Source organism: Microplitis demolitor, chromosome 10, assembly GCF_026212275.2.
Source record: "Microplitis demolitor isolate Queensland-Clemson2020A chromosome 10, iyMicDemo2.1a, whole genome shotgun sequence".
Lineage (NCBI taxonomy): Eukaryota > Metazoa > Arthropoda > Insecta > Hymenoptera > Braconidae > Microplitis > Microplitis demolitor.
This window is the reverse complement of record NC_068554.1, coordinates 8,063,119-8,091,019: the sequence shown is the minus strand read 5'-3', so window position 1 is coordinate 8,091,019 and position 27,901 is coordinate 8,063,119. Positions and strand designations below refer to the sequence as shown.

Genomic DNA, 27,901 nt, shown 5'->3' with positions numbered 1-27,901 from the left:
CAGTCAATGTCTTGATCATAAATCATTTTTTTTACTCAAGTTCCGGCACCGTCAATTTAAAAAAAGAGTTTATATATATTAAATAAAATTAAAAACTAATAAAATATACGTGTGTCAAACCTTTCGATTACGCAGTTTCGCTTTAGCCTCTTTTAATAAAAGATCGAATGAATCATCTTCATTATTAGACTTCAATGAACTCCGACCAGAATTGTATGAACTGTTTGGTGCTCCATCTAAACAAAAATTGAAAAGACTTTGATAAAAAAAAATTTTATAATGGAATTAATTTGTACGAATATTTTTGACAAAATAATTTAGAATATCATACTTCAAGTAAAATGTTCTTTTCATATTTTTTGTAAGAGTCTCAGAGTAACTTTCTCTCATTTTGGAGTCATTTGAAAGTCATTCAAGTATGTTTAGGAAACGGATGAAAATAATCGTCTACAAAGTGCAGAGAAAACCGCTATATAAATTGAATTTTTTACTCCCCATTAAGACAATTGTAAGTTTTTATCAGATGTCGACATTTTGAGATCTTAGGAAACTATTCTGACCATGTTCAGAATGATGACTGAGTAAGCGCGCGCGCGTGTGTGTGTGTATGTGTCTAAACTTGCTATCAATTTTCAACTAATAAACTGATCGGAATGGTTCTTGTGACAATCGAAAGAGCTTGTTGACCGTCAATTTTCTTGAAAAGTTCAGAAAGATCGATCGATTAGACTCTAAGATATAAAGAAATACGAGAAAAAAAAAATTTCTTTCAGTTTTTTTTATATTTATCAGAAATGACTCGATAGATTAATTCTAAAATCTAATCAGCTTTAGAACTCGAAAAAATACGTCAAGTGCCGCCTCGAAAATCAAAATCGGTTCATTAGTTCGAGAAATATTATTGGAGAAACAAATGACATAAAAAACGATTTTCTTCATATCTTTGAAACGACTATACCGATCAATTACAAATTTTAATCAACTCTAGAATGTCGATTGCTACCTCAACCAACTCAATCGGTTAATTCGTTCGAGCGATATCGCTGGCGAAAAAAAACTTCGTGAGCTCGAAAACAGCGGAAAAGTTTTTGGGTTGTCCCACAAGGCCATTGCTCAGATTTTTTTAATAGATTTTATGGAAATGTAGCCATTGCATCTGTCTTCATGGTAGAATTTTCATATATTTTGCCACAATCTACGATAATTCAAGAGTCAACTAGATTCTCTTAAATACCATCGGTTCAAAAGTTTATGTATATGGATTGTTTCATTCATTCTACACAATTATTTCATGAACAATTATCTCGCTCAAGTTTAATGAGTAAAATCGGTCTACTTATTTAGAAATAGTGATCATTCAAGATTCCAAAAATAACGAAAAATGCTACGATTTCATTTTTTCTCTCCATCAACTACTGGCAGCAGCACTAATGTAACAATATAGCTTTGAAAAAACAGAGTGGCATTTAGGACAAAGAGTTGGGATATTTAAAAAAAATGTCAATAAAAAAATATTAAACTGAAGATAAGAAATAAAAAATCAAATTGACAATTTATAACTTGAATAAAATTTCAGAATAAAAAAAAAAAATTAATGTTATAAAAGTATTGATTAGAAATAAAATAAGCAATGGAAGTGTGCACTTTTAGATTTTCCAACATTTGTTTTTTTTTTTTTTTTGTTCACAATACAGTGTTCTCTTCCTATAATTCCTAACTTGGGGCTAAAATTCTAAGAATTCCTTTTTCGAGAGGAACCCCACTTTTTCTTAAGAATACTAAAAAGAGAAACGCGCGCGCAGTCATTCTGAACATACACAAATATATTTTGTATATAATGTAGTGAGAGTAGGGGAACACATTCCGCTCAAAATGAGGGGAAGTAGAATCATAGTGAGGGGAATTAAGAGAGGGAGCACTGTCATTTTTTCAATTTTAATAAAGGTTTAAAACTATTCGGCTGGTTTCTGTAATATGATAAAAATACCATCATAACATAGGGTGCTTTTCATAGATCATTGAGAATTTTTATATACTTTTTCTTCAGGCGGTTGAACTTGTCAAATGAAATATTTATGAAATAGTGGTAAACTAAAATTTTCATCACAATGAAAAACGTTACTTAGATGGTTTTTTTCTCAAATAAAATTTCGACTGGAAAAACCCAGCTTCTTTCTGTGAAATTAACCTTGAAGCTAATGAAATAAGTTTCAATTTTTTTTTTTTTTTTTCATTTAATGATCATTTCTACCGATTTTACTAGATTTCCGTAAAATCTACTTCCATTCTGAATACCAAATGACATTTTCAGGTGAATTCCTGAGAAATTTAGCTATTGTATCCGTTCTCATGGTAAATTTTACAAAGAATTTTGTCATAATCTATTATAACTAGTGGACTGAATTCCAATAATACAATTGGTTGGAAAGATTATTTATAAGTGTATATAATTATATGTATGTAATAAAACCCCTCTTCATATCACAATAGCACCTAAAATTCTTATCAGATCTTTATGAAACCTTATACTCTTTTCATTTGGACCATTATTTCAATCAGGTTTCGAAGATAAACCAAATCGATCAATTAGTTTGAAAAAAGTGTGTTTAAAATTTTTTCAATTATTGAAAAAATTATTTTTCACCGCTTTACCTCCAAATAACTCTTCAACCAAAAGTCATATCCTATTTTTGTCAAAAGTAACTAAATCCGCAATCGATTGGCTTTTAGAAAAATGATCGTATTGAGAAAATAAAAAAAGCAAATTAAAGCTTTAAATCTCTAGTTTGAAGATCTTCTAGCAAAATAATTTTTTGAGCCACGGTTTTTGCGGAATCATAATAAATAGGGTAAATACACCAATAGATGGACACTCCCTAATAGATGGACGAATATTATTTTAATAACCGATTAAATCAAATTTAAGAATGAAAATGTAACACAATAAATTTTTTTTCAATTTAATATATGTTATAACCATAAAAAAAATAATTTTTATTTGACGTGACAACGTTTTGCTTCGAAAGCGCCACCACTATTAAGCATGTAACAGATAACCAGTAAACTACATTTGTTATATTTAATATAAATAAATAATATAATAAGATATGTTTATATGATTGTGTTCGTATTCATTAACAATTTTATTAATTTTATAATTTACAAATGAATTCAAAAATATTTAAGAAAATTTGCCGTCTATCTATTGGAGACAAATTTCTAACCATAACCCAATAGATGGACATTGAATTTATCTGGTAAATTTTCATTTTTTTTTTTTCATAACATTTAAATGAAATTGTTTGTTAACATAAACTTATTTATTTATTTATTTTTTTTTTAATATAAATAAAATGTAAGTAAAATAATTAATAATTTATAAATATTTCCCGTATTAAGAAGAATGATTTAACCCATGCTAAGTGTATATCTATATATTAGTCGATTTAAATTGTTTTAAATCATTTCAAATAGTTTTTCGCGATCAGGGTTATAAATCATTAATTAATATTACGTAATATATTATCATATATTTTGCATTACCTAGTATAAAAGAGTGAAAAATTTTTAAAGATGATAATAGAAATACCACATATATTTTGAAAATTATTATCTCACATTTGTTTTTCAATTAATTGTATTAATTGTATTGAACACAAGCTGTTATACAAAAAATTTAATAATTCTTTATATATATTATAAGATGAAAATATCATTTGCAAGAAGGGTCCATCGACTGGTATTGGCTGTCCATTTATTGGAGATTTTGTCCATTTACTGAAGATTTGGACTTTTTCTTAAATTTTTCTTTTTTGTAACCAACCACTACGTTATAAAAAGTTTTGATTATTTGTTTTTAGTTAATTAAACATTTTCGCATAAGCATAATTCATTTTATTAGAACTTATGTATATTTTATTGCTTTATTTTGGTTAGAAAACATGAAAGTTTGCTTAAACGTCCATCTATTGGTGCGTTTATCCTAGCTTGAGACGAAATTTTTCTAAATTTTTTAGTTCCTTTTTTTTTGGTCTACGGGGCCGGGAAAATTTGTTCAGAAAAATGAATTTATGCTTCTTATTCAGCTACAATTTGCTTGTTTTGTTTATTTGTACGACAATTTGCTGCTGAGATATCAGTCTATGAATAAAAAAGGATATCTCTGTCGTTGATTATTGATATCTCAGCATGCAGAGCTGCAGCAGAGTTGAGCCATCAGTTTCAACTAATAGTCGCGACCATTTTACCATCGTAAAAAAGTGGTTCTGATATATTTCAAAAGCTCGACATTAAAATGGGAATAACTAGAAAACGATGTGGAATTCGAAAAAACTTGACTGATAATAATTTGTGGAGAATAAAATTGTCTACATAAAAGACCGTATAACATTTTGTGATAAATCTGATCGTTTCACCGAAAAAGTAAAAAAATCTCCAACTTTACTTCGAGCTCTAATAACTTTTGAACAGATGGAGTTATCAAAAAATGATAAAAGAGTTTTTAAACGATTTTTCAATGTTCATAAAAAAAAAAAAAATTGTCCCTTAATTTGAAACAGTTTGATATATATATATATATATATATATATATATATATATATATATATATATATATATATATATATATATATATATATATATATTAGACTGGGCCAAGAAAATCGACTATTTTTTTTCTTTCGATACTGTGAAATAGTATATTACACACCTAGGGAAGTAAAGTAAGAAATGTCTCAGATCACATGTAATGTCAACAAACATGTGATCTGAGGCTTTCTTATTTACTTCCCGAGGAATGTATACTATTTTTCTCGTCGACGGAGGCGAATAGCGGCAACTTTGTTTTGCACAGCGGAACGAAAGTTGACGCTTTCTGTCCGAAGGCGAGAAAATATTATTCCTGATGACCAAAAAAAATTATTGTGCAGGTTTGAGCCCTTAATATTGATATTAAGAGGTGTATCGTTATGGCTGTTCGTTTTTTGACGGAAATTTCATTTTTTACCCAAAACTCATAAATCATCTATCTAAAAAATTTGAGAAATGCACATTCTTAATGGAAATTAAATTCCCTACAAAAAATAAATCCTAATAAATTGACGTAAAACGAGCCGTTTCCTTGTAACCGTGCCATAAATATTGACTTGTTTTTTAAATTCTTTACTTTTATTTTGGATTTTTGTAACTACTAGAAATATTAAAATTATTTCTAGTCAAGATACATATTCTTGGAGGAAATTTCATACTCTACAAAAAAGGTCTCTTAATATTTTTTGCAAAATTCACTTTTTCAAAGGTTATTCAGGTTATTTAAGAACGGTTTTCAGATAATTTTGTCCCAGCTTTTCTCTGAAATAAAAGCTCTAAACGCAAAATAAAGACACAGACCCGATGCTTTACTCTATGAACTAGCGAAGTGCACTTGAATTTTTTGATAACTTCCATTCGTTTACGAGAAAAGCTTGGACAAAGTTCCTATTTAATGTACAAGTGCAACAGAGATAGTACCGTTTATCCAGTTGAGTGCGAATAGAGAAACAAATAAAAACGCGTCTTAAGTCGTTTTTACTCAACTTCAACCTTAAATAACTTTTGAAGGAGTGAATTTCGCAAAAAATGTTAAGGGACCTTTTTTGTAGAGTATGAAATTTCCTCCAAGAATATGTATCTTGACTAGAAATAATTTTAATATTTCTAGTAGTTACAAAAATCCAAAATAAAAGTAAAGTATTTAAAAAACAAATCAATATTTAAGGCACGGTTACAAGGAAACGGCTCGTTTTACGTCAATTTGTTAGGAATTATTTTTTGTAGGGAATTTAATTTCCTTTAAGAATGTGCATTGCTCAAATTTTTCAGATAGATGATTTACGAGTTTTGGGTAAAAAATGAAATTTCTGTCAAAAAAACGAATAGCCATAACGATACACCTCTTAATATCAATATTAAGGGCTCAAACTTGCACAATAATTTTTTTTGGTCATCAGGAATAATATTTTCACAGTATCGAAAGAAAAAAAAATAGTCGATTTTTTTTTTGGCCCAGTCTTTTATATATATATATATATATATATATATATATATATATATATATATATATATATATATATATATATATATATATATACAAAATAAAGTTGATGCACGCGCATACGCGCACTTGCGCAGAATGTGTGAGAATTTTTCTCATCACGAGAGCAATGATAATCGCGCGTTTCACGAGAGTGCTGCAAGGTTAAATCTCATAAAAATGATTCTAATTGATTTAGAATGTTTTGGATTGTTCTGGAAACTTCGATAACTTCCTGTAAAATTCTGATATCTATGTAAATGTTTTAAATTAGTTTAAAATTATTTTATCGGTCTAGAACGCTCTGGATTGTTTTAAAAGTTTTGAAACATTATGAAAAATTCTACAATATATTCAAAAGTTGTTAATTACACGAATATGATCTAAATAGCCTGATCGGAAAATATTCTAGGACGATAAAAATTAATCTTAAGTGACATTCGACACTGAAATATTTTAGAACTTATCAAATCGTTTTCTAAATTTTCAGAACAGTCCAGAAACTTAAATACATAAATAAGTACACTACCAAAAAAACCTAGCGAAACGGATGTTCGCAGCTAGTAATAGTTATAAAATTTTATGCCTGCTTATATTTGTGGTGATAAAAATGGCGGATTCAGCATTACCCTTATTAAAAGAAACGATTTAAAAAGATTAGAGAAAAAAATTTTAAACACTTTTTAATGCTTTTAAATACTTCTGAATCGCCTGTCTAATGGGCATTTAATATTGCAAATCGTTTCGAATCGTTTCTTTTAATCAGGGTAGTAAACATAATCAGTTTTCAGCTTTTAATTGATAATAAATGAACGAGAAGGACTACAACAGTGATATTCAAAAGGTTTCTACTCTTCTAAAATCTGAAGCTATTGAAAAAAAAAATTGGACTGATTAATTAAGTTTTTCAAGAGATATCTTGCTTTATTAGAAAAAAATTCCAATAAAATTTACGGTAATAATATCGTAATTTGTCCTATTGATTATTGTAGTGGTGGACTAAACTTTGAACATCGTAATTTTTATGATGTAGCGTTGAAAATTTCATTTAAGAAATAATACTTCAGACAAATAATACGAAGTCTTATGCTCTTTAATATAAATGACGATCTGAATATCGTAAAATTTGAAGAGAAATTTAAAATAAAAGAATAAAACAATAATCGTTCGGACGTTGGGTTCGAACCCAACGTCCTTTCGAGTGCGAAGTATCCGACGCCTTAGACCACTCGGCCACCGAAGAGCCTACATTTTCGATGGTTTTTAGGGTCCATATAAACGATTTGAATAAACATTCATAAGTCATTAGAGCGCCTCTTGCGGAGGACGCAGTTAATATTTAAAAATTACGATACAATAACGTAATTTTTATAGCTTACATCGTAATATAACAGAGGCAACACTGTAATATTTATTTTATACAAAAGTACATAGAAAGATAAATATAGGAATAAATATAGTTTTTGAATTGTAATATTTATTTCTTTTTTTTTTACGATGTTAAATTGTAAATTTTTAAATAATTTTTAATCCTAAAAGTCTTTGTAAAAATTACGATGTTAAATAGTAAAAAATGTAACCCACATAGTAAATTTTGAAATAAGATATTTTAAAATTAACGCTAATAAAAGTCTAGTCCACGATTACGATATTAATATCGTAAATTTTGCTAGAATTTTGTTTCCGTGTAGTCTCATTTTAAATATTTTTTTCTCATTATAGTGTAGCTAAATAAAATATTAAATTAAATTCAAATTATTCTTTAGAATTTCCTTTATACATTAGTGTACTTTTTTTTCATAGAGATGATTTATAAAATCAGATGAAATAATTGGAGGTAAGAAAATCCAGTTTTCGGGACGAGTCAATTATAGAGCACAACATCTCCCACTGTCGCATCCGAGGCGTGCAATATGCAACGCTGTACGCGAGTGTGAATCGTACTATTTGAGCAAGTTCCAGTTCACGTGGTGTTTAAGGTTTTGAGAGTTTGAAATTTAATCCAGTTTGAGGCGATAACTTAAGCGGATGATAATAAAATATTGTGTTATAACATACATGCATTTATAAACTTTCGAGTCAATGGTATTTTTCGACTTTATTTGATGCAATAAGAGATATGATGGCAATTTTTTCTCTAAGTTACGACATGAGACTCATTGTAATCGACATAGTTCTGGAAGAATTCTATCTAAAAAATTACCGGTGGTCCATTTTTCGATGATCAATTGACGTCAATTTTCTGATAATTGTTAGAAAATTATTTTTTTTTGCCTAACATTGATAATTGGGAACTATAATCTTAATTTTATAAATAAAAACAATGAAAATTAATTAAACTATATAATTACCTAAATCCGCATATTTAACTTTACAAAATGCTCTTCGTCCACCAAAACTCAGATCATATCTTGGTAAATTAGGATCATCATTACCATGTTCCACAGCTTCATATGCATCATTCTTGTGGGCGAATGTTACAAATCCATAATTATCTCTACAAAAAATTACCATATCATTATTTAAAATTTATTAACGATTGTTAACAAATCAATAAATAAGTTATTACCCGTGCTCACGAAAATGTAAACTAATATCTAAAACCGGTCCAAAAGCTTCAAATCTTTTACGTAAATCAGCTTTAGTAATTCCTTCATCAATGCGGCCAACATATATGACTCTTCGTTCTTCGACTTGTCTCGTTTTTTCATGATTGTGCCATGTATTGGTATTGTAAGAATATCTTGTGTAGCTAGGAGATCTAATAACAATAAATTGTTTTTAATACTTTTAATATATTTAAGCCAATGAAAAATTGCGTATAAAAAGTATAATAAAATCAATTTTGAAATATTATTATAAAAAAATAATACTTTCTTTATATTAATCTATTGAAATTATGTAATAAACAAATAATAAGCACATAGAATGAATTAGACATACAATATATTTAATGTAGTTTATATTTTGTAAATTAATGACTCAACAATCATTTTAATGGATAAATTAGTTTGAAAAATATTTATGAAAACTAATTAAACATTTTTTTTCTTTTACCTTCGTCCGTTATAAGAATTATAACTACGTTCCGACGAGTAACGACTGCACCTATCATAACTCGTTCTTCGCCTCCGTGATCGTTTTCGTTGACTCGATCTTTTATTCCTTTCCGATTTATATTTAAAATACCTACAATCATTTGACTTTCTCTATTATATTTCTATTATAGCATTTAATTTTCATCATTCAATCAAATTTAAAAACTACCTTATAATTTTTTTTATTTTTTAATAAAAATATATGGTCGTCATATATCGTAATTAATTCTATGTTTACTTTAAAAATTAATCAAAAAAATAATATAACTGTGTTTTCCAAAACTTACCTCGTACTACTTGAGTAGTGAGATCTAGATCTAGATCTAGACCTAGATCTAGATCTTGATCGTGATCGAGATGATCTGGAGAATGATCTTGATCGGTAAGTAGATCTTGATCGCGATCGCGAAGACCAACTGCTATTTGAACTGACGCTACTCCGACGATGACTAATTTTCCTACGCCTGATATTTCGCTTACTTGATAAACTTCGACTTCGACTTCGACTACAACTACGGTTTCTGCTAGTTCTACCTTTGTTTTGACTTCGGCTTCGACTAACTCTTTTACAACTCACAATCTTATTTTCTTTTCGACTGCGACTTCGAGTACTGTTACTACTTTTACTACGACTTCTAGATCGTGACCGACTACAACTTAATGAAACCCTACGTTGCCGATAATAGTGTTTTTTATCATAAACTTGATTTTTTTCAATTCTATTAACTTTATCATCTTTTACTACTTCTACATCCATGTTATTTCTATCTTCTTCTGGATTATTAATTTTTACATGAGAACTTTTAGGATTATCAAAAACAGTTTCATACGTCTGTACAGTCACATCACGTGTAATAGGTTTTATTCGCGGTTCATCAATCATATTTTTTGGTTTTAACATCGAAACAATTTCACGTTCTGACCATATAGGATTCTCTGGATCATCTTTGATAGGTTCAGTTGTCGTTGATGCATGATGAATATAAATCAATGACATCGGTTGTATCGGTGAACTTGTCCTACTACTATCACTCTTCTGATCACGCCTACTTCTATATTCAGCTAAATTTAATTTTCGTCGCGGTGGTTTTTTCTCGTTTACATTTATTAGTGACGACGAAGACGAGGACGACAATGACTGAGTTGAGGCAGTATCTTGTACAATAATATTTTGAACATCATTATTTAGGCTATTTTTTGTTGTTATTATACTCTCATTTAATCCAATTAATTTATTAATGGGTGGTTTTTTTAATACAGAAATCATTTTACCTTTAAGAATACTTTCATCTACTGATTTTGTTTTAGTTAAAACACCATTTCTCATTTGTAATATACTCGTAGCTAATGCTGAATGTATTTTCATTCCAAGAATCGGTTTCGATTGATTTAGTTTATTATCAACACTTATCATTGTATTTACAGGTACAGAATTATTAACTTTGCATCGTTTATCAATTTTTTGATTAACAACTTGTTGATCATTAGAAGTTGCGGAAATTTTTGTAGCTAAAACAGTAGCTAGTTCGTCGCCAGCATCACTCACATCACCTGACTCTAATCCACTGTCTTTTTTTGAGCTACTGTCAATCCAGTTATCTATGCGTTTAATTATATTACGGCGCCGATTATGTGCCGGGGTATTAACTTTTGGATTGACATTTTTTTTTGCACCATGTTTTCCTTTAGTTGTCTTTGTTGCATACCCAGTGAAATTGTAATTATTCGCGTAAACAGAATTACTGTTGCCGGTCGTGATAGTACAGTAAGTGTGATCATTCAAAATGACAGTATCAGATGAAAAACACGCATTTTCGTTAATTGCTTTTGATGATTTATTACATGTAACAGTAGTCGATTTAGGTGTGCGGGTACTACTACGATTAGTAATTTTTGTAGTAGTTGACAATGCTGGAATAACTGAAATAACTTTCTTACGTGCGGACGCATTTATCCTGTCAATAACTTCTTTGGGAAGAGAGTCACGGATATTTTTATGTCGCTCTGATACTTGTGGTTCTGTTGATTTTAATAATTTTAACATGTCTTTCTTAGCTTCCACCTCATTCAGTTCACACGATTTTTGGATATTATCAGGAATTATTTTATTAGGAATTTGATTTATGAGATCAAAATTTGCTTCCGAAGCTTCAAACTGTTCTAATAAACTTTTAACATCACAAGCTTCTAACACCGGTTGATATTCTGATACTGTTTCTACGTCAATGCATCCTTCTTCTTTTTCTACTGAATCATCATCATTTTCTTTTACTTCAAATGATTGCTGATTTATTTCTAAATCTAATTTTAATTTCTTCACAACCGAACTTTCTTTAGCAGGAGATAACGGGTATGATGATGGACATTCGACGGTATTTTTAGTAGGACTTGCAATTATTTTTACAGTTTTTTGGGTAGTTTTAATTGGAGATGTATGAATATCGATATTGTCATCAGTAAACATATCAGAGAGACTGATATTTAAATTTTCCGGTAAATTATTGTTGAGTGCTATAAAATCATCATTGATATCATATTCCTAAAAAATATAAAAAATTGTTTACAGTATTTTAATAAACAATATTGGATTCTTCTTTATTTTATTATTTTTTTTTTTTGCGTTTTTATAAGTGACAGTGAAAATTCACCTCTAGGTAACCAATGTGTTCATTCCAATCTGTGAAAACTTTCACAAAATCTTCTTTCATATTCTCAATTTTCGGCATAACTGAAGATACACCTGATGCAGGTAGTACAGCCATATCTCCGTTGAGTCTTTAAACATTAAAAAAAAAAAATTATTTGGTAAATTCAATCATTATCAATAATTGAAAAACTAGTATATTTTTATATGAACATAAATATTTAATCTTGTCATGAGCCACGAAAATTCAAAAACTCCAAATCATTTAAAAAAAACGAGATTAATCTCATAGTCAATCGTTATTTTATCTTATTCAACCATGGTAATAATTTTTTTCTTAAGTCCTCATTTTTAATATTTCTATTAATAAAAATATATTTTTAACTTCCCGCTAAGAAAATCGACGATTTTCAAAAATTTCGGGAAGTTATTGTTTTCACCCCGATTTTCGAAAATCGAGTTTTCATCAGATGTCGACGTTTTGAGGTCCTAGGAAGCTATTCTGACTATTTTCAGAATGATGTCCGAGTCGTGTGTGTGTGTGTGTGTGTGTGTGTGTGTGTGTGTGTGTGTGTGTGTGTGTGTGTGTGTGTGTGTGTGTGTGTGTGTGTGTGTGTGTGTGTGTGTGTGTGTGTAAACTCTTTGTAACTTTTGAACTAATGAATCGATTTGGATGGTTGAGGTGGCAATCGAAAGAGCTTGTTGGCCATCAACTTTCCTGAAAATTTCAGATTATTTGATCGAATAGACTCGAAAATATTTGCGAATTACGAAAAAAAAAAAATTTTTTTTTTAGTTTTTTAGTTTAGAATATAACGTACTAAAATGTGCCTGACATCATACCAACTCATTTTTTTATGGTTTCTTTTGATCATATAATGTCATCGAACTTGGTTTTTAGTTTAAATCATATTATCAACAAAAAAATCGATAAAACGTAGTTTTTAATATTTTTATCGGATATTTCATATTTTATTGTTTCTTACATGAGTCAAAACTTATTTAAATCTTAATTTTGATCCCTGACATTGATTTCTGCCTCAATATACTTATTTTACTGAACATAATCAGGAACTAAATTTTAAAAACCGCTTCATTGATGATTTTCGATTCTTAAATTTTCAAACTTCAGCATAACAGGTAACTTGTTAGAGCTTGAAAAGATCGTAAAAAAACAATTGCATGTGATAGCATTTTCGAGCTCGAGGAGCTCGAAAATATATCTACACTAATGTTTTCGAGCTCTTTGAGGTCGAAAACAGCGGGAAGTTTTGGGGCTGGCCCGCAGGGTCAACCGACGCCCAGATTTTTTTTCCGAGAATGACGATTCGTATTTTTAGGTAAATTTTTTAAACAATCTAGGTATGGTATTTATTCTCATGGTCGATTTTTCAAGGAATCTTATTATAACCTATCATAATTGGTTTAATAAATCTCAAAAATACCGTTCATTTTAGAAGAATTAAAAATATTTCAATATAATACACAACCACGAGTGCAATGAATCTGAGGTATTAAATTATATTATGTGTTATGTTACGAACTTTCAAAACATGAATTAGTTATTTTTCAATAATTTCAAGTGCATATTCCCTTTTTGTCAATGCTGCAATCGTACCACGCAAAATTAGTGAAAATTCGCTATATGAATGTGCGAATAATAGAATTTACTGATTTGATAAGTGAATATGAAAGTCCACTAAATTGAAAAGTGAATATGAGAATCCACTGATTTAATCGATGAAAAAAAATATATTGCGAAAAAAAAAATGACTTTTAATTAGATCCGGAATGTGATCTAATGTATTAGTACCATTACTTAGAGGAAGTATACATGATTTTGATTGATGAAAAAATCCCGGTGACTGCTGGGCTCGAGAACCTGGATGCTTCCGATTCAAAGTCTTTGGTGCTATTCACTGCGCTGAACTACTCATGTGATAGCGCAAGTGTAAATAGTTTATTCGTATGATACCAAAGAATAATTGATGAAGAAATAAAAAATCTGGGATGTAATGATTGACGTAATCTTCGTATAGATATATTATTGTTCTGTACTTCAATTTTGTTTGTTTTGAAATTTTTTTTTATTAAAATTGTTAAAAATAACGCCATAATTATATTTATATTTAGTAAAATATTTAATTATTAGTTTTTCACTAGAATAATGAATGACTCTCGTGAATATCGACATACACCTATGCAAGACCGTACATTATCAAGTGTAATATATATATATATATTTATATATTAAGATCAACGCTAGAAGTCATTTGACATTAAATACGAAAGACAAAAAAGTCACGGATGATCATGCATTACCGCGCATCAACAATGCGAATACTCTTGCATCAATTATGAACGTCCAGACAGGGATTGTAACTAACTACGTACGATTAAGCATGATAAGACATGACCAAACATGACTAGAGTAATTAACAATTTCACTACTTTATTAGTGAAAATCATTAATTTGCTAGGGAAAATTGTAGCATCAAATTTATTAGTGAGAATTCACTGATTTGTTGTTTAAATACACTGATTATGAGTATCGCTTTACCAACGTAATTCATGAAATTTTGAGTGATTTATGTTAAGGACGTACCCACCGAGAAGTCGTGCTTAATTTTAAAGACGATTCTCCCTATGTTAAGTTGTATTAATATAATGAAAACTAGTTGAGGTACAGTCTGCTTTTTCGCTTGCTCTCATATGCGCAAAAGTCCAAAAATATTCTCATTGTGTCGATTCTCTGGTAGAATTGAAATGTTTTGAAAAATTTTTAGAGGTTACTTTTATATTGGTGATTGTAAACAAATATTTATTTAAAAAAAGATTGGTGCTAAAATAACCAAAGCCTTAGCAAGTATGTCTGAAATTCATGAAACAGCTCAACGTGAAATTCCAGATTCTAAACTTCCCGCCCAGTGTAACGATGCCAAGTCACTATCTCTCACGATTCAAGCAACGACAGAAAATTCGAAAACTGTTAAGAGTAGCTAACTTTTAGCATTTTTTACAACAAAATAAATACCGCTTGTTTTTCTTATTTTTACAGAAACATATTCGTTATATCTTCAATTAATGATTTTCAGTTTTTCAAATCAATTGTAAGAAAATTTCTATTTTTATTCATGACAACGTGTGCTACCACACTGACTGAGGGAGGGTTCACATATTAAATATGCAAATCTAAATAGTTCATAATTACAAATTTAGTACCGCAAGGGCTATTTCGCTAAATTTCTACGCATAAAGGATACTTAAAAGTATGTGTATTCAAAATTTCACGAAGATTGTGAGAAAAGTGATTTTGGTGGGAACGTTCTTAAGAGAATAAGGGCTTTCAACATTGCAAATCGTTTTTTTCAATCAGGGATCATGAAGCATATTTTAGAACACAGAGTGATAAAAAGAGCAGATAAAGACTGTCAACAAAAAATACCATTCAGCAGTAAAAAAAAAATGTATCAGTACAAAAGGTTACTGCAGATAGATGTTGTAGTATTTTGTATTAAATATTGTAATAAAAATGTTAGTAATCATTTATAAAAATCTTAATTTTTATTTTCGCGGTCCCCAGTTATTAGAATATAAATAATTCTTATTACTGTAAATTGTATAGTAACGATCTGTAATGAGAATATGATGGAAAATTAACTGCATAAGCTACTATTAAAAAAAAAAAAACAAAAAAATGAATTTAAACTTTCCAATTTCTAAATTTATAGCATACTTCGCGTTGGCTCTTAATAAATTAATAGTATGAATAGTATACCCCGTAGTCAAGGATTTTCTGAATTAAGAATAAAAAAAAAAATATTTCAATATCTTACTCTTGTTCAACCTCCCAAAAACTTTCAGGTGCTCGTTGACTCTGGATATAATCGAAGTCATCATCAATAACCATGTGTAGTTTATGAGCATCAGCAGAAAAGTTATACTAGAAAAAAATTATTATCAATATTATTATTATGGTTATTATGATTATTCTTATTATTATTATTTTACCTGATCAAGATTGACGGAAAATTCGGGGAAGTGTTCTTCATCGTGAAAATTTAAATAATCGGTTTCCATGACAATGAAATTTTACAGAAATATTATCGTCGTCAAGAAAAGTCTGTAAAAATTAATAATGCTTAATTAAGTACTATACGAGAAAAACTAAATTTGATTTTTAATAGTTTCTCAATTTTAGTTTGAAATGTTGAATATGTTTTTAATTTATTCAATATTAATATTATGCATTGCAAAACATTAATCGACAAAAAACAAACCCGATAGATTATTAATAATTAATATACCAATAATTTTATGAATCTAAGTATTAGTTTACAATTTATAAGCTTTAAAAGTAATTACTTGTACAAATTACCTATTTATTTAAGCTGAAATTAATTTAATATGAGAATGATTTTATGAGAATAATGAGTTCTATGTGAAAGTGCTATAAGCAATTATGGACCATATACATAAAGCTTTGAGATTCTATGGATAGAATCGTATTTATTTTTAAGTGGGAGTATAATCGATGAAAAAAAAAACAATTTTTTAACTGTCGTAACATTTGTTGTGCTTTTTACTATTCTAGCAATTATGAAATGAACTATAATTTAATAAAAAATAATAATTCCAGCCAGAGTTATAATCATTCTTTTAATTACAAACTGGAAAGGGCAAAAATTCCATAAAGGAATCTTAATATTTTTTTACCGCATAAAAAATAAAAATGTTTCAAAGATTACTTGTACTAATAACATAAGACTTAAATAAAAAAATCTAAATATTAACTAAGATTTAACTTGAATAAAAAAAAAAGTCTGCCAATTTTTTTTTTCTTTTTGTGCTACTTGAGATTAAAGCAAAATTTTTCAGTTATCTTATATTTTAAATTTACTAGTTTTAAACTTTGTTACATATACTTAAATAAATACAAGAGTAAATTTCAAATTCCAATCTGGGTAAGTGTGAGTATTCTTTATATTATTGGCAGGAAGCCAAGTATTGGCAAGGAGCCTAGTATATGGAAGGGACAACTCAATCGAACACAGCGCTCGCTGTGGACATAATTTCGTTAAATCATGCACTCGCTGAAAATAAACATGTAAAAATTAAATATAAAATGTTAGTGCAATGAGAAAAATTTTATATCTTGCTGAAAAATAAGTGTACAGCTACAACTGATACTAATTTTTGTAGGGAATTCTAAACTTTTAAAAAAAGGCTTCTTATGTTTTTTTCATAAATTCAACCATTTAAGAGATATTGAAGCTCGAACTTTGATTTGTTTCTAAAAATTTACGTTTTTGTTTGAAATATGATTACTCTACTGCATAGACATACAATTAAGTGCTGTAAATTTTTTTAATTTTGTTAATTATATATTAATTAATTAAATTTATATACGGATACTTGAAGAGAGCGAGTCAAAACATTTGTTGCGGACATAAACAGAGGGTATTAAACAATTTATGACTGTCCATTGGTGGGAGACCGATTGAACGTTCAAATTAGGTGCATGGACATTTTCAGAGTGGCCTCATAAATAAAGTCGACTGTGCTTCAATTTTGTTAAAAAACTCAAATCAATATTTAACTATTTTTTCAACTTTTATTATTGTAGATATCATTTATTATTTGTTTTAATTTTATCGGTTAAACTTATTCCCCTGATAGCCACCCTAACCATAAGTTAACTACAAGCTACTGCCGTATTTTAAAGGTAACTTAAAGGTAAGTGTTAGAGAGCAAGCAGTTACCTTTAAGTTGACAGTAAATTGTCTGCAACTTTTTATTTAATTTGACTACAAGTATGAACGTCAGACAATGACGTTAAGTTGATTGAAAGTTTCACTTCAAATTGACGGCAAGTTATTCTGACAAGTTACATTCAAGCTAATGTCGTATTCTGAAGCTAACTTAAAGGAAAGTATTATACAGCCAAGGTTTGCCAGAAACTTTCTCGTTAAGTTAGCCGAAAGTGTTGCTCTACAACACTTGTAGAGCAATGTCTGGCTATTAAGGTCTATTCTAAAATAAAAGTATTTCATATTTATAAAAAGTTTTTATCTTTATTCTCTTTATCGAAATATATTTAATTTAGTGTACTCTATCAAAATTACAATTGCACTTTTTTATTTGTATCATTGTATAAATTTTTAAATTTTGATTTTATAATGAATTTTTATTTTTTACACTGATTTTATATATCTTTTACAATTATAGAGCATGATTTTTTGAAACCATCAGATGTCGTTTTCGTCGCGCTCCCTGTCAATAAATGAATGATACAAAATTTTTTGTACACTCAGAAAATTAAGTAATTGTGTTCATAATTCTAAATTTTTAACTCCAATCATCTAGAATGATAGGAAAATTTTTAAATGCAAAGATAGTTCGTGTTATAATTTTTTTTAATAGGATTAACCATCATTGGATGATAACAGTTACTGTCAGAATAGTAAAAATTACTAGCAAGATGATAACAGTTACTATCAGAGATGGTAATTAATATTATTGATCGCAATGAAAAAATCGATCGAAAATTCAATAATTTTTAAGTAGGGGAAGGGAGAACAAAATGGGCCCTCTCAAATTTTGGGTTCCATGCGTTTTGATCCCCGACATAATATCCCCAGACAAAATATCCCCGGACAAAATATCGTGATGACAAAATATCACTATACAATTTTCAATATTTTTTCAATTCATATTCTTATAAAAAACTGTATGCTATCTAGACTGTATCCACTACTATATACACGATACCCACTACTGTCCGGGATAGTATTCAGTACTATCCAAAGAGTAGTGGATATAGTCTAGATAGCATACAGTACTGTCTGAATTTTTTTTTTTTTCAGAAAGTACTCAGTACTATCCCAGAGAGTAGCCACTACTATTTTTTTTTTCCGTGAATTATGTAAGTTCAACATTATAAAAATATTTTTTTGCTATTATTGTCATCAACATTTATACTTTCGAACTTATTCGAAAATAGACCTTGTCTTGGTAATATTTTGTCATCGAGGTATTTGGTCTGGAGATATTTTGTCTTAGGGATATTTTATCTTGGGGATATTTTGCCAAGGATATTTTGTCCGGGGATCAAAACGCCTGCTGCCGACAAACATACTCAAGTTTTATTTATAAATTTTTTACAAGAAAATGACAATTTTTTTAAAGTTAAAATACAAATATTAAAATTATTTATATTGTGAACTTTTCATTGACGTACGAGCCTTATTTTAATGTTACTTTTAAATTGTAAACAAATTTTCTATTTAAATTCAAAATTTAGTAATATACATTTTATTGTTTAAAATGTTGAAATAAATTACTGTACAGTAGTCTAGATCAGCGTAAAATATAAATTTCCAAATGAGAGAGCTTCTGTCAATAGCTTTGAATGATTGAGTATGTTCATCAAAATAAGAATCATCCAAGTACTGAGTAATCAATAAAATTTGGTTATTATTAACATTTAGTGTTGTTTTAACCTTGTAAAATGATGGTTCGTCTGACAGTTTTATTGTAGGAGCAGGGGAGGGGGGCAGAGTGGGCCCCTTAAGGGAAATAATTATAATATCGTTAACTTTTTCAACACGTTTACTTATTTTTAGATCCTTGATACTTATTTTCACCTCATTATGCTGCGTCGATTAAAATTAAAAAATCGAAAATTAGGGACAGAGTGGGCCCCCCCTCAAAAATTAGATAAAAAATTTATTTTTTTTTATTTTCCGTGAAGTTATGACCTCGATAATATTTTTACTATATTTTAGGTCAATATGTGATATGTAGGGCAAAATCGACCACTCGAAAAAAAAGTTGTAACGAAAAAATTTTTTATCTTTTTATTTTCCGTTTTCAATTTTTTTCAAGTGGCCCATTTTGCCCCACATATCACATATTGACCTAAAATATAATAAAAACATTATAGAGGTCATAACGACGAAAAATGAAAAAAAAATTTTACCGTTACAATTCTGTTTTTCGAGTGGTCCATTTTACCCCACATATTACATATTGGCCTTAAATATGATGAAAACATTATAGGTCATAACTTGCCGGAAAAAAAGAAAAAATAATTTTTTATAATTTTTTGAAGAGGGGGCCGTCGTGCCCCAGAAAAAAAAATTTTTTTTAATTTTTTGCAAAATTTTGACTGATCCCTTCGGAATAGACGGAAAATAAACGAATTTGATGGTTGAAATCCACAAAACAAAAAAACCGACTTAAGGAAGCCGTCGTGCCCCAGGCTCCCCTATCTTTAACTTTCTTAATAAATTATGTTTAATGAACAGTATTGGTGGTCTATTTTATTCTTCATTATATAAGAAATTTCAATAAGCTTATTATCCATCCGAATTTATTGACAAATGGAAAATTTTGAGGGGCCCACTCTGCCCCTCCCCCAACCCTAATTGAATTAATTGTTATTCTACTTACCGTAGATGGTAACTATTATAATTTCTGATGGTGACTGTTATCATCTGGATTATAAATATATTTATCCAAAAAATTAAAGGAACAAGAAAATTTTTAGCAATTTTTGGAAGTCTGTATTTTGGTAAAAAGTGATCGTATCGAAAAAATAAAAAAAGCAAATTGAAGCTTGAGATCTCTAGTTTAAAGATCTTTTAGCAAAATAATTTTTTGAGCCACGGTTTTTGCGGAATCATAAGAAATAAGTCGAGACAAAATTTTTCTAAATTTTTTGGTTTTGTTTTTTAGGTTTACGGGGCCGGGAAAATTTTTTTCGAAAAAACCAATTGATGGCTCGTTCAGAAAATTTATTCAGCTACAATTTGCCTTTTTTTGTTTCTCTGTACGATAATTTGCTGCTGAGATATCAGCCTTCAAATTAAAAAGGATCCTTTTCTCTTTGATTATCGATATCTCAGCAACTAATAATCGCAAAGTAATTTAAAGGGCAGTTTGAGAAACTTGAATAAACATCCTACAAGCTCTATTTTTGATTTTTTATAAAAAAAATTTTTTTTCATCCTTAATATCAATTTGAAAAACCCACAAAAATGGCCATTTTCTGGTTTTTTAGTCAACTCATCGCTACTTTGTATATATCAATAAAAAAAATAATAATCTCTTTGAACTAGAGATTTCAAGCTTCAATTTGTTTTTTTTTTTTTTTTTATTTTTTCGATACGATGATTTTTCACGAAAATACGGACTTCCAAAAACTGCTAAAAATTTTATAAAATTTTTTTGTTCCTTTAATTTTTTGGATAAGTGTATAACTATTTAAAATAATTATAATAATTAACTCTAGTTAACATAAAGGATTGTAACAATTATCATAAATATGGTAAATATTACAATCTAGATGATATTTACTACTATCTGATTGATAGTAGAAATTTTTACCATAACTAGATAGTAACTCCTATTACTTATTTTTCTGAGTATAGTTTTAAAAAAACCCAGCAATAAATTTACTATTTCAGGAATGTAGTTTACAAACGGTCCGGTATGAAATTTAATTCTTCAGTTTCTTATAAATTATTGAAAACTGATTGATCGTTTTAGGAAAATATTGTCATTTTCTTGCAGTCAGTGGGCAACTGTAGGTTCGAATAAAATGTGTTTTTCATGAATTAATGCTTTGATACCTATACTTATGGCATTTCAGAGTAAGAGTATACTTTTTAACAATAAAAAATTTGGCAAACATTTAATTTTAATTAATCGTCACTTTTAATTTACTGCTACGATAATTGTCACCAACTTTTGTGGCGTGTCAGTATTACCGCGGTTTTATTGCGATTCCACGGTTATAGAAACATATGTCGCATCTTAGGCGCATGCGACAATTGCCGTGGTTAAAATATAATTATTAATAACCTCAAAATTAATACACTTCATTGTATATCTTGTACTAAAACAATCACAATAGCAAAAGCTCAAACAAATTCTAAAAATACGAAAAAAAAAAAAAATCGGTCTATCGGTTGACTGCGGGCCAGCCCTAAAACTTCCCGCCGTTTTCGAGATCAAGGAGCTCAAAAACGTTACTGTTGATATATTTTCGAGCCTTCGAGCTCAAAAATAATACTACATGCAATTGCTTTTTATGAGCTTTTCAAGCTTTAACAAGTTATGTTTTATACTAAAGTTTGAAAATTTAAGAATTAAAAATAATTAATGAAGAAGCGGTTTTCAAATTTTTATTCCCGATTATGTTCAATAAACTAAAAATGTTGAGGCAGAAATCAATATCAGTGATCAAAATCAAGATTTGACTGAGTCTTGACTGAGGTCAGAGCAATAATATATGAAATATCCAATAAAAATATTAAAAACTGTGTTTTTTCAATTTTTTGCGGATATAATTTAAACTAACGAACAAGTTAGATGACATTATATAATGATCGAAAGGGACTATGAAGAAGAGTTGGTATGATTGCAGACACTTTTTAGTACATTATTCTTTGATTTATCAGGAAAAAATAACATAAAATGTTATTTTTTTATCCTATCAACGCCGATATCTTTCGAACTAATGAACCGATTTTAATGTTTGGGGGGGGGGGGCAATCGGCGTGTTTTCTTGAATTCTAGAGCTGATTAAAATTTGGAATCGATTGGTACAGCGATTTCACCATTTCTTTCTCCAACGATATCTCTCGAACGCATTAACAGATTGAGATGGTTGAGACAGCGATCGACGCGTTTTATAAAGTTCTAAAGCTGATAAGATTTTGAAATTTATCGGATTAGTCACTTCAAAAATAATCGAAAAAAAAAAGTTTTTTACCGTTTCTTTTTCCCGCGTTATCTCTCGAACAAATTAACCGATTGAGATGTTTAAGGCGAGAATCGATGAGATTTATCAAGTTTTAAAATTGATTAGAATTTGAAGTTGATCGTTCAACTCGTTTCTGAGAAATCAACGAAAAACTAAAAAAAAAATTTTCTTCTTCGTAATTCGCAAATATTTTCGAGTCTGCTTGATCAAACGATCTGAAATTTTCAGGAAAGTTGATGGCCAATAAGCTCTTTTGATTGCCGCAAGAACTTTTCAAATCGGTTAACTAGTTAAAAAGTTATAGGCCGGTCACGCCCCCCCCCCCACACACACATACATAGACACTCGGACATCATTCTGAAAATAGCCGGGAAGGCTTCCCAGGACCTCTAAACGTTGACTTCTAATGGAAACTCGATTTTCGAAAATCGGGGTGAAAACAACAACTTCCCTAAATTATCGAAAATCATCAATTTTCTTAGCGGAAGTTAAAAAAGAAAAGTGTAATTATATACATAAAAATTTATTATAAGCGATGAAAGAAGCGCAAAGAGGCAAAATTATTGCAGAGCTGTCAAGAAAATAAATAATAATAATATTGATTAAATCGAATGTTTTTATATGACTAACAATATCAATTGTATTGGTTAACTATACTATAATTTAAACATGATGTACATTATTAAAGTTTAAAGTTTATTTTTTATAAAAAAAACTATTCGTTTTTTTGAATTAAACCGTTGCTTTCTAATTTATTTCATTGAATCTTGTTCCATCGGATTCTGTGGTAATTGTCACACGGTAATTGTAAAAAGTCTCTTCAAGATCCACGGTAATAGTAACACTTGGAATTTTTTTTCAAATGCTAATTATTTAATGAAATCGACATCAAATCATACTCTTTATTTTTCTTCAAGTTTTAGATAAGTTATTTATTGATTCAAACAAAAACTGAAGCCGATATTTTATAGTAAATCTTTAAGATATGATTTGGAAGTTAGACGCACATATCAAGTCGCGGTATTACCCATACTTACTTTAATTTTTATTCAGATTTATACTTTAAAATTTGAAGTTACGGGAAAATGAAACGTAATAAATCATGACTTTGCAATTAGCAGACAATTAAAAATTTCCGAGTTTTTTTTTAACTTCCCGCTAAGAAAATCGACGATTTTCAAAAATTTCGGGAAGTTATTGTTTTCACCCCGATTTTCGGAAATCGAGTTTTCATCAGATGTCGACGTTTGGAGGTCCTAGGAAGCTATTCTGACTATTTTCAGAATGATGTCCGTGTGTGTGTGTGTGTGTCCGTGTGTGTGTGTGTGTGTCCGTGTGTGTGTGTGTGCGTGTGTGTGTGTGTGTGTGCGTGTGTGTGTGTGTGTGTGTGTGTGTGTGTGTGTGTGTGTGTGTGTGTGAGGTGGCAATCGAAAGAGCTTGTTGGCCATCAACTTTCCTGAAAATTTCAGATTTTTTTGATCGAATAGACTCGAAAATATTTGCGAATTACGAAAAAAAAAAATTTTTTTTTTAGTTTTTTATTGATTTCTCCAAAACGACTCATAAGATCAACTTCAAAATCTAATCAGCTCTAGTACTCAATAAAACGCGTCGATTGCCACCTCAAACATCAAAATCGGATAATTTGTTCGAGAGATATCGCGGGAGAAAGAAATGGTGGATAATGGTTTTTTTCCAAATATTTTCGAAATGACTGACCGATTCATTCCAAATTTCTTTTTTTAGTTTTTCATTAATTTTTCAGAAACGACTTATACGATCAACTTCAAAATCTAATCAGCTCTAGAACAAAATAAAACGCGTCGATTGCCGCCTTAGCCATCTCAATCGGATAATTCGTTCGAGAGTTATCGCGGGAGAAAGAAATGGTGAAAAACAGTTTTTTGCGAATATCTGTAAAACAACTCTACAAAACAATTCCGAAATCTATTCAGCTTTAGAATCTATTAAAACGCGTCAATTGCCATCTCAAACATCAAAATTGGATAATTTGTTCGTGAGATATCGTGGGAGAAAGAAATGCTAAAAATGGTTTTTTTCGAAAATAATGGTATACAGAAGTATTTTCGAGCTTGAAAAGCTTGAAAATGTATTTACAGCGATGTTTTCGAGCCTAAGGAACTCGAACACAGCGGGAAGTTTTGGGGCTGGCCCGCAGGGTCAACCGATAGACGAATTTTTTTCAACAATTTGTTTGGAAACAACAAAACAAAAACTAAGATATGCAGATATAGAAAATTTAAAAAAAAAAGTTATAAGGTAAGGGGCTCAGTTTCTGACCTTTATAGAGTGCCGGTTGGGGTTATACTATGATAATTAATGTAAGATTTAATTTAATGAGAAAACTAATAAGTCTATCGACTAGTTAATGATTTGTTAAATTTAGTCATGCGCATAAAATAATTAATTGAATTTAATTAATAATTTGAATTGACGTTTTAAAAATTGACATTCAGACTCAGTTGTTTACCCTCAGAATTTATCAGGTCGCAGTTTCTGACCTTCACAGTGGCCTAGTTTCTGACCCTCAAATTATACAATGATTAGGTAATGAAATACTTACTAAGTTTGAATAAACTAAAATTATTATTGAGACAAATAAATTCGACATTTATTGTGACAAAAACGTGGTTTTTCAATACTTAAAATATAAATAATTAAAGTCATATTGACTAGCGCCTATTCTCATTACTTTTCATCGTAGCTCGTCGTCTTTTTTTTAAACTCTTGAATAAAAAAAACAATAAAAAAATTAATTTTATCATAATAAGAATGTTATTCAACTAAAAGAGTCATAACAATTTAAATACTATCGAAATTGCCATTATTTTTACAATAATTTTATCACTCCAAGAATATGTACTTTCAAGATCTAATTATGATCTTTTATTTAAAAAAATGAATATTAAATGTTAATTTATCACTTTGTTATGAATAATAGTAGAAAATAATTAAGGAAAACAATAAATATTGATATTGTTGCATTTCATAGACATGTAATTAAACAGATAACGTCGCTCGCAGTAAGTTAGAAGTTTAGGGTCAACAACTCCATCATACCTTAAAAATTGAGCCTAGTTATTGAGCCTCAAATTTCATCTACAAAACTCGTTTTATATGTTTTATAAGTGTATTCAAATAAATTTTAATTAAATATTGATCTATCCATCTATTTTTAGTTCAATTGTTTTACTTACATGATAATTATTGCACAGATTCAATCGTCGTACTTCCTAACTTAAACTGTTTGGGCTCTACTTAAAAAATGGTTTTCTCAGCCTCTTATGCATAAAATATTTTTTTCTATTCTGTTGATATTTTCTATTTTTTAAAATTACCATTAATTTGGTTCAGAATAGATTACAATAAATTAAGAAAAAATTGATTTTCTTTTTAAAGTTATAATTTTTTAAATAAGTAAGAAAAAAGTTGAAAACGTCAGAAACTGAGCCAGGGTCGATAACTGGGTCTTTTACCTTAGATGCAATTTTATAAAATATTTTTTTTTTATAATTTATCATTTTTGAAAAAATCAAAAAATTATTAGAAGTTAGCTAAATTCAGTATCATTATAATTCAGTGGTTTGGTTGACTGTTCGATTTTTATATACATGTTTGAATTTGTGAAACTCTAAAATAAGGAATGCTTATTCATAAAACGCATCAAAAAAAGCAATATAAATAAATAGCATTATTTATAATGATTTTAGTCTATTACAAAATCTGATGAATCAACAATTGAATCAATTGTTTCAATTGAAAAAAACATCGATATAGAAAATTAATTCAAATAAATGATCTGTTATTAATAATAATAACAATTTTTGCATTTTCTACGTTATATCTTTTTAATTCTTAACGAATGAACTTTTTTATTCTAACCTCACTAGTTGTTATCAATACCACGTTGTATTGCATTAAAGTCTACTCCATAACTAAAATTACTGTAGAATAAACAAAAGCAGTGGAACAAGAAAAAATTAGGATGTAATATTACATGTTAATGAGAAATTATATATCGTAATAAGTAAATAGCTCGTTATATGATTAAATTTTCGCTTTCAAGATTTTAAATTTATTCTGCTTAAGAGACGCCACACCTCTCATGTTAGCTTATATATTTACAAGAATAAATAAGTAATATGTATACAGCATGGATGATAACAAAAAAAAAAAAACTTTTATTTGGAACAGTATATTTATATATATTAATATGAAATAAACGATAATATATTTCAACAGTAAACTACGAAAATGGGGTGGTTTATAAATGCACACTAACCGCAATCTGCTTCCTTACATATTTATAATCTACTTGAACATATGAATAACCTTCTATTTGTTAGACAATAATGAACGAATGTAAAACAATGTAATTATAATAAAAATTATAAATTAAAAATACTTACTTATATTAATCTATTATCTATTATTAAGTAACTTGTCTAATATCCGTTATTAACCATTATTAAAAATAAAAAAACACCACGAAACACACTACTGTCACATGTGATCACCACGTTCACTTATCCTAACTTTTCCGGCCGTAGTCATCGCATGCAACCAATCGGAGATCTCTATACACTCTTCAATATTAAATATCTTAAAGTATAAACTAGCATGGTAATGTACAAGATGTGCTAAAAATATATTTGCGACAGTAGCGATACTTCGGACTAGATGGCTGATTTACAATAACCCAAAAAGCCATTGTTCAGGAATCCTTAAGGCTAGACCGCATGCAACGAAATCTCGAATTTAAGAATTCAAATTATTGGCACATTAATAGGTGTACCAGAAAAATCTCTACCTTACGACAACTGAACCACAACCAGGCCTATCACAAGTAACTGTACCACACAACAACTATACCAGTTTTAAACATTACCCGCAAAAATCTCAACCAATCAACAATTCTAACACTTAAGAACTCTCTCACATTGCAACTCTACCAGATTACAACCCTCCCAGTAACAAACTCGATTATAACAATCTCCACCATAAGCATCTCTACCACAATACAGGTCACCCACAAAAATGCCTACCATTAGCATCATTACCATTAATATGCCTACCATTAATAACTCAACCTTATTACATCTGTACCAGAATAAATCACTACCAATAATATACACTACCAAAAAAAATCTCTACCATTTTTTAGCCTACCCAATGAAGACACTACCACGTAGTGTACACTACCAGAAAAGTAACTTCTTTATCATATGCTTATGTACCATGCGATATGAAATACAGAAAAAATTGATTAACGTATGTCGATAATGGGGATACCGCGC

The 27,901-nt window shown here is 29.1% G+C and overlaps 1 protein-coding gene across 3 annotated transcripts; it reads right to left on the bottom strand.

Annotated features, from left to right (window-relative positions):
• Positions 1 to 66: 66 nt before the first annotated feature.
• Positions 67 to 27,750, bottom strand: LOC103578743 (uncharacterized). Of its 3 annotated transcripts, none has more exons than XM_014443164.2 (9): positions 27,014 to 27,750; positions 15,824 to 15,935; positions 15,649 to 15,755; positions 11,817 to 11,943; positions 9,456 to 11,707; positions 9,128 to 9,259; positions 8,640 to 8,831; positions 8,422 to 8,567; positions 67 to 236 (listed from the first exon to the last, which is right to left on the bottom strand). In XM_014443164.2, the coding sequence occupies exons 2-9, from the start codon at positions 15,890 to 15,892 to the stop codon at positions 115 to 117; spliced, it is 3,147 nt and encodes a 1,048-aa protein (XP_014298650.1). In that variant the 5' UTR covers positions 15,893 to 15,935; positions 27,014 to 27,750; the 3' UTR covers positions 67 to 114. The 3 variants fall into 3 exon arrangements, with proteins under 3 accessions (XP_014298650.1, XP_053598329.1, XP_014298651.1); XM_053742354.1 differs by lacking the exon at positions 27,014 to 27,750 and adding an exon at positions 26,487 to 26,518; XM_014443165.1 differs by lacking the exon at positions 9,128 to 9,259 and having other exon boundaries at positions 27,014 to 27,749.
• Positions 27,751 to 27,901: the final 151 nt, after the last annotated feature.

What these genes read in the sequence shown, in the direction of transcription:
- LOC103578743 (XM_014443164.2), bottom strand. Translation starts at nt 15,892, where the DNA reads ATGGAAACCGATTATTTAAATTTTCACGATGAAGAACACTTCCCCGAA. An exon ending in TTTCCGTCAATCTTGATCAG is followed by an intron (nt 15,756 to 15,823) that starts GTAAAATAATAA and finishes ATTTTTTTCTAG; the next exon opens with TATAACTTTTCTGCTGATGC. An exon ending in TTACATTTTCGTGAGCACGG is followed by an intron (nt 8,568 to 8,639) that starts GTAATAACTTAT and finishes AATTTTTTGTAG; the next exon opens with AGATAATTATGGATTTGTAA.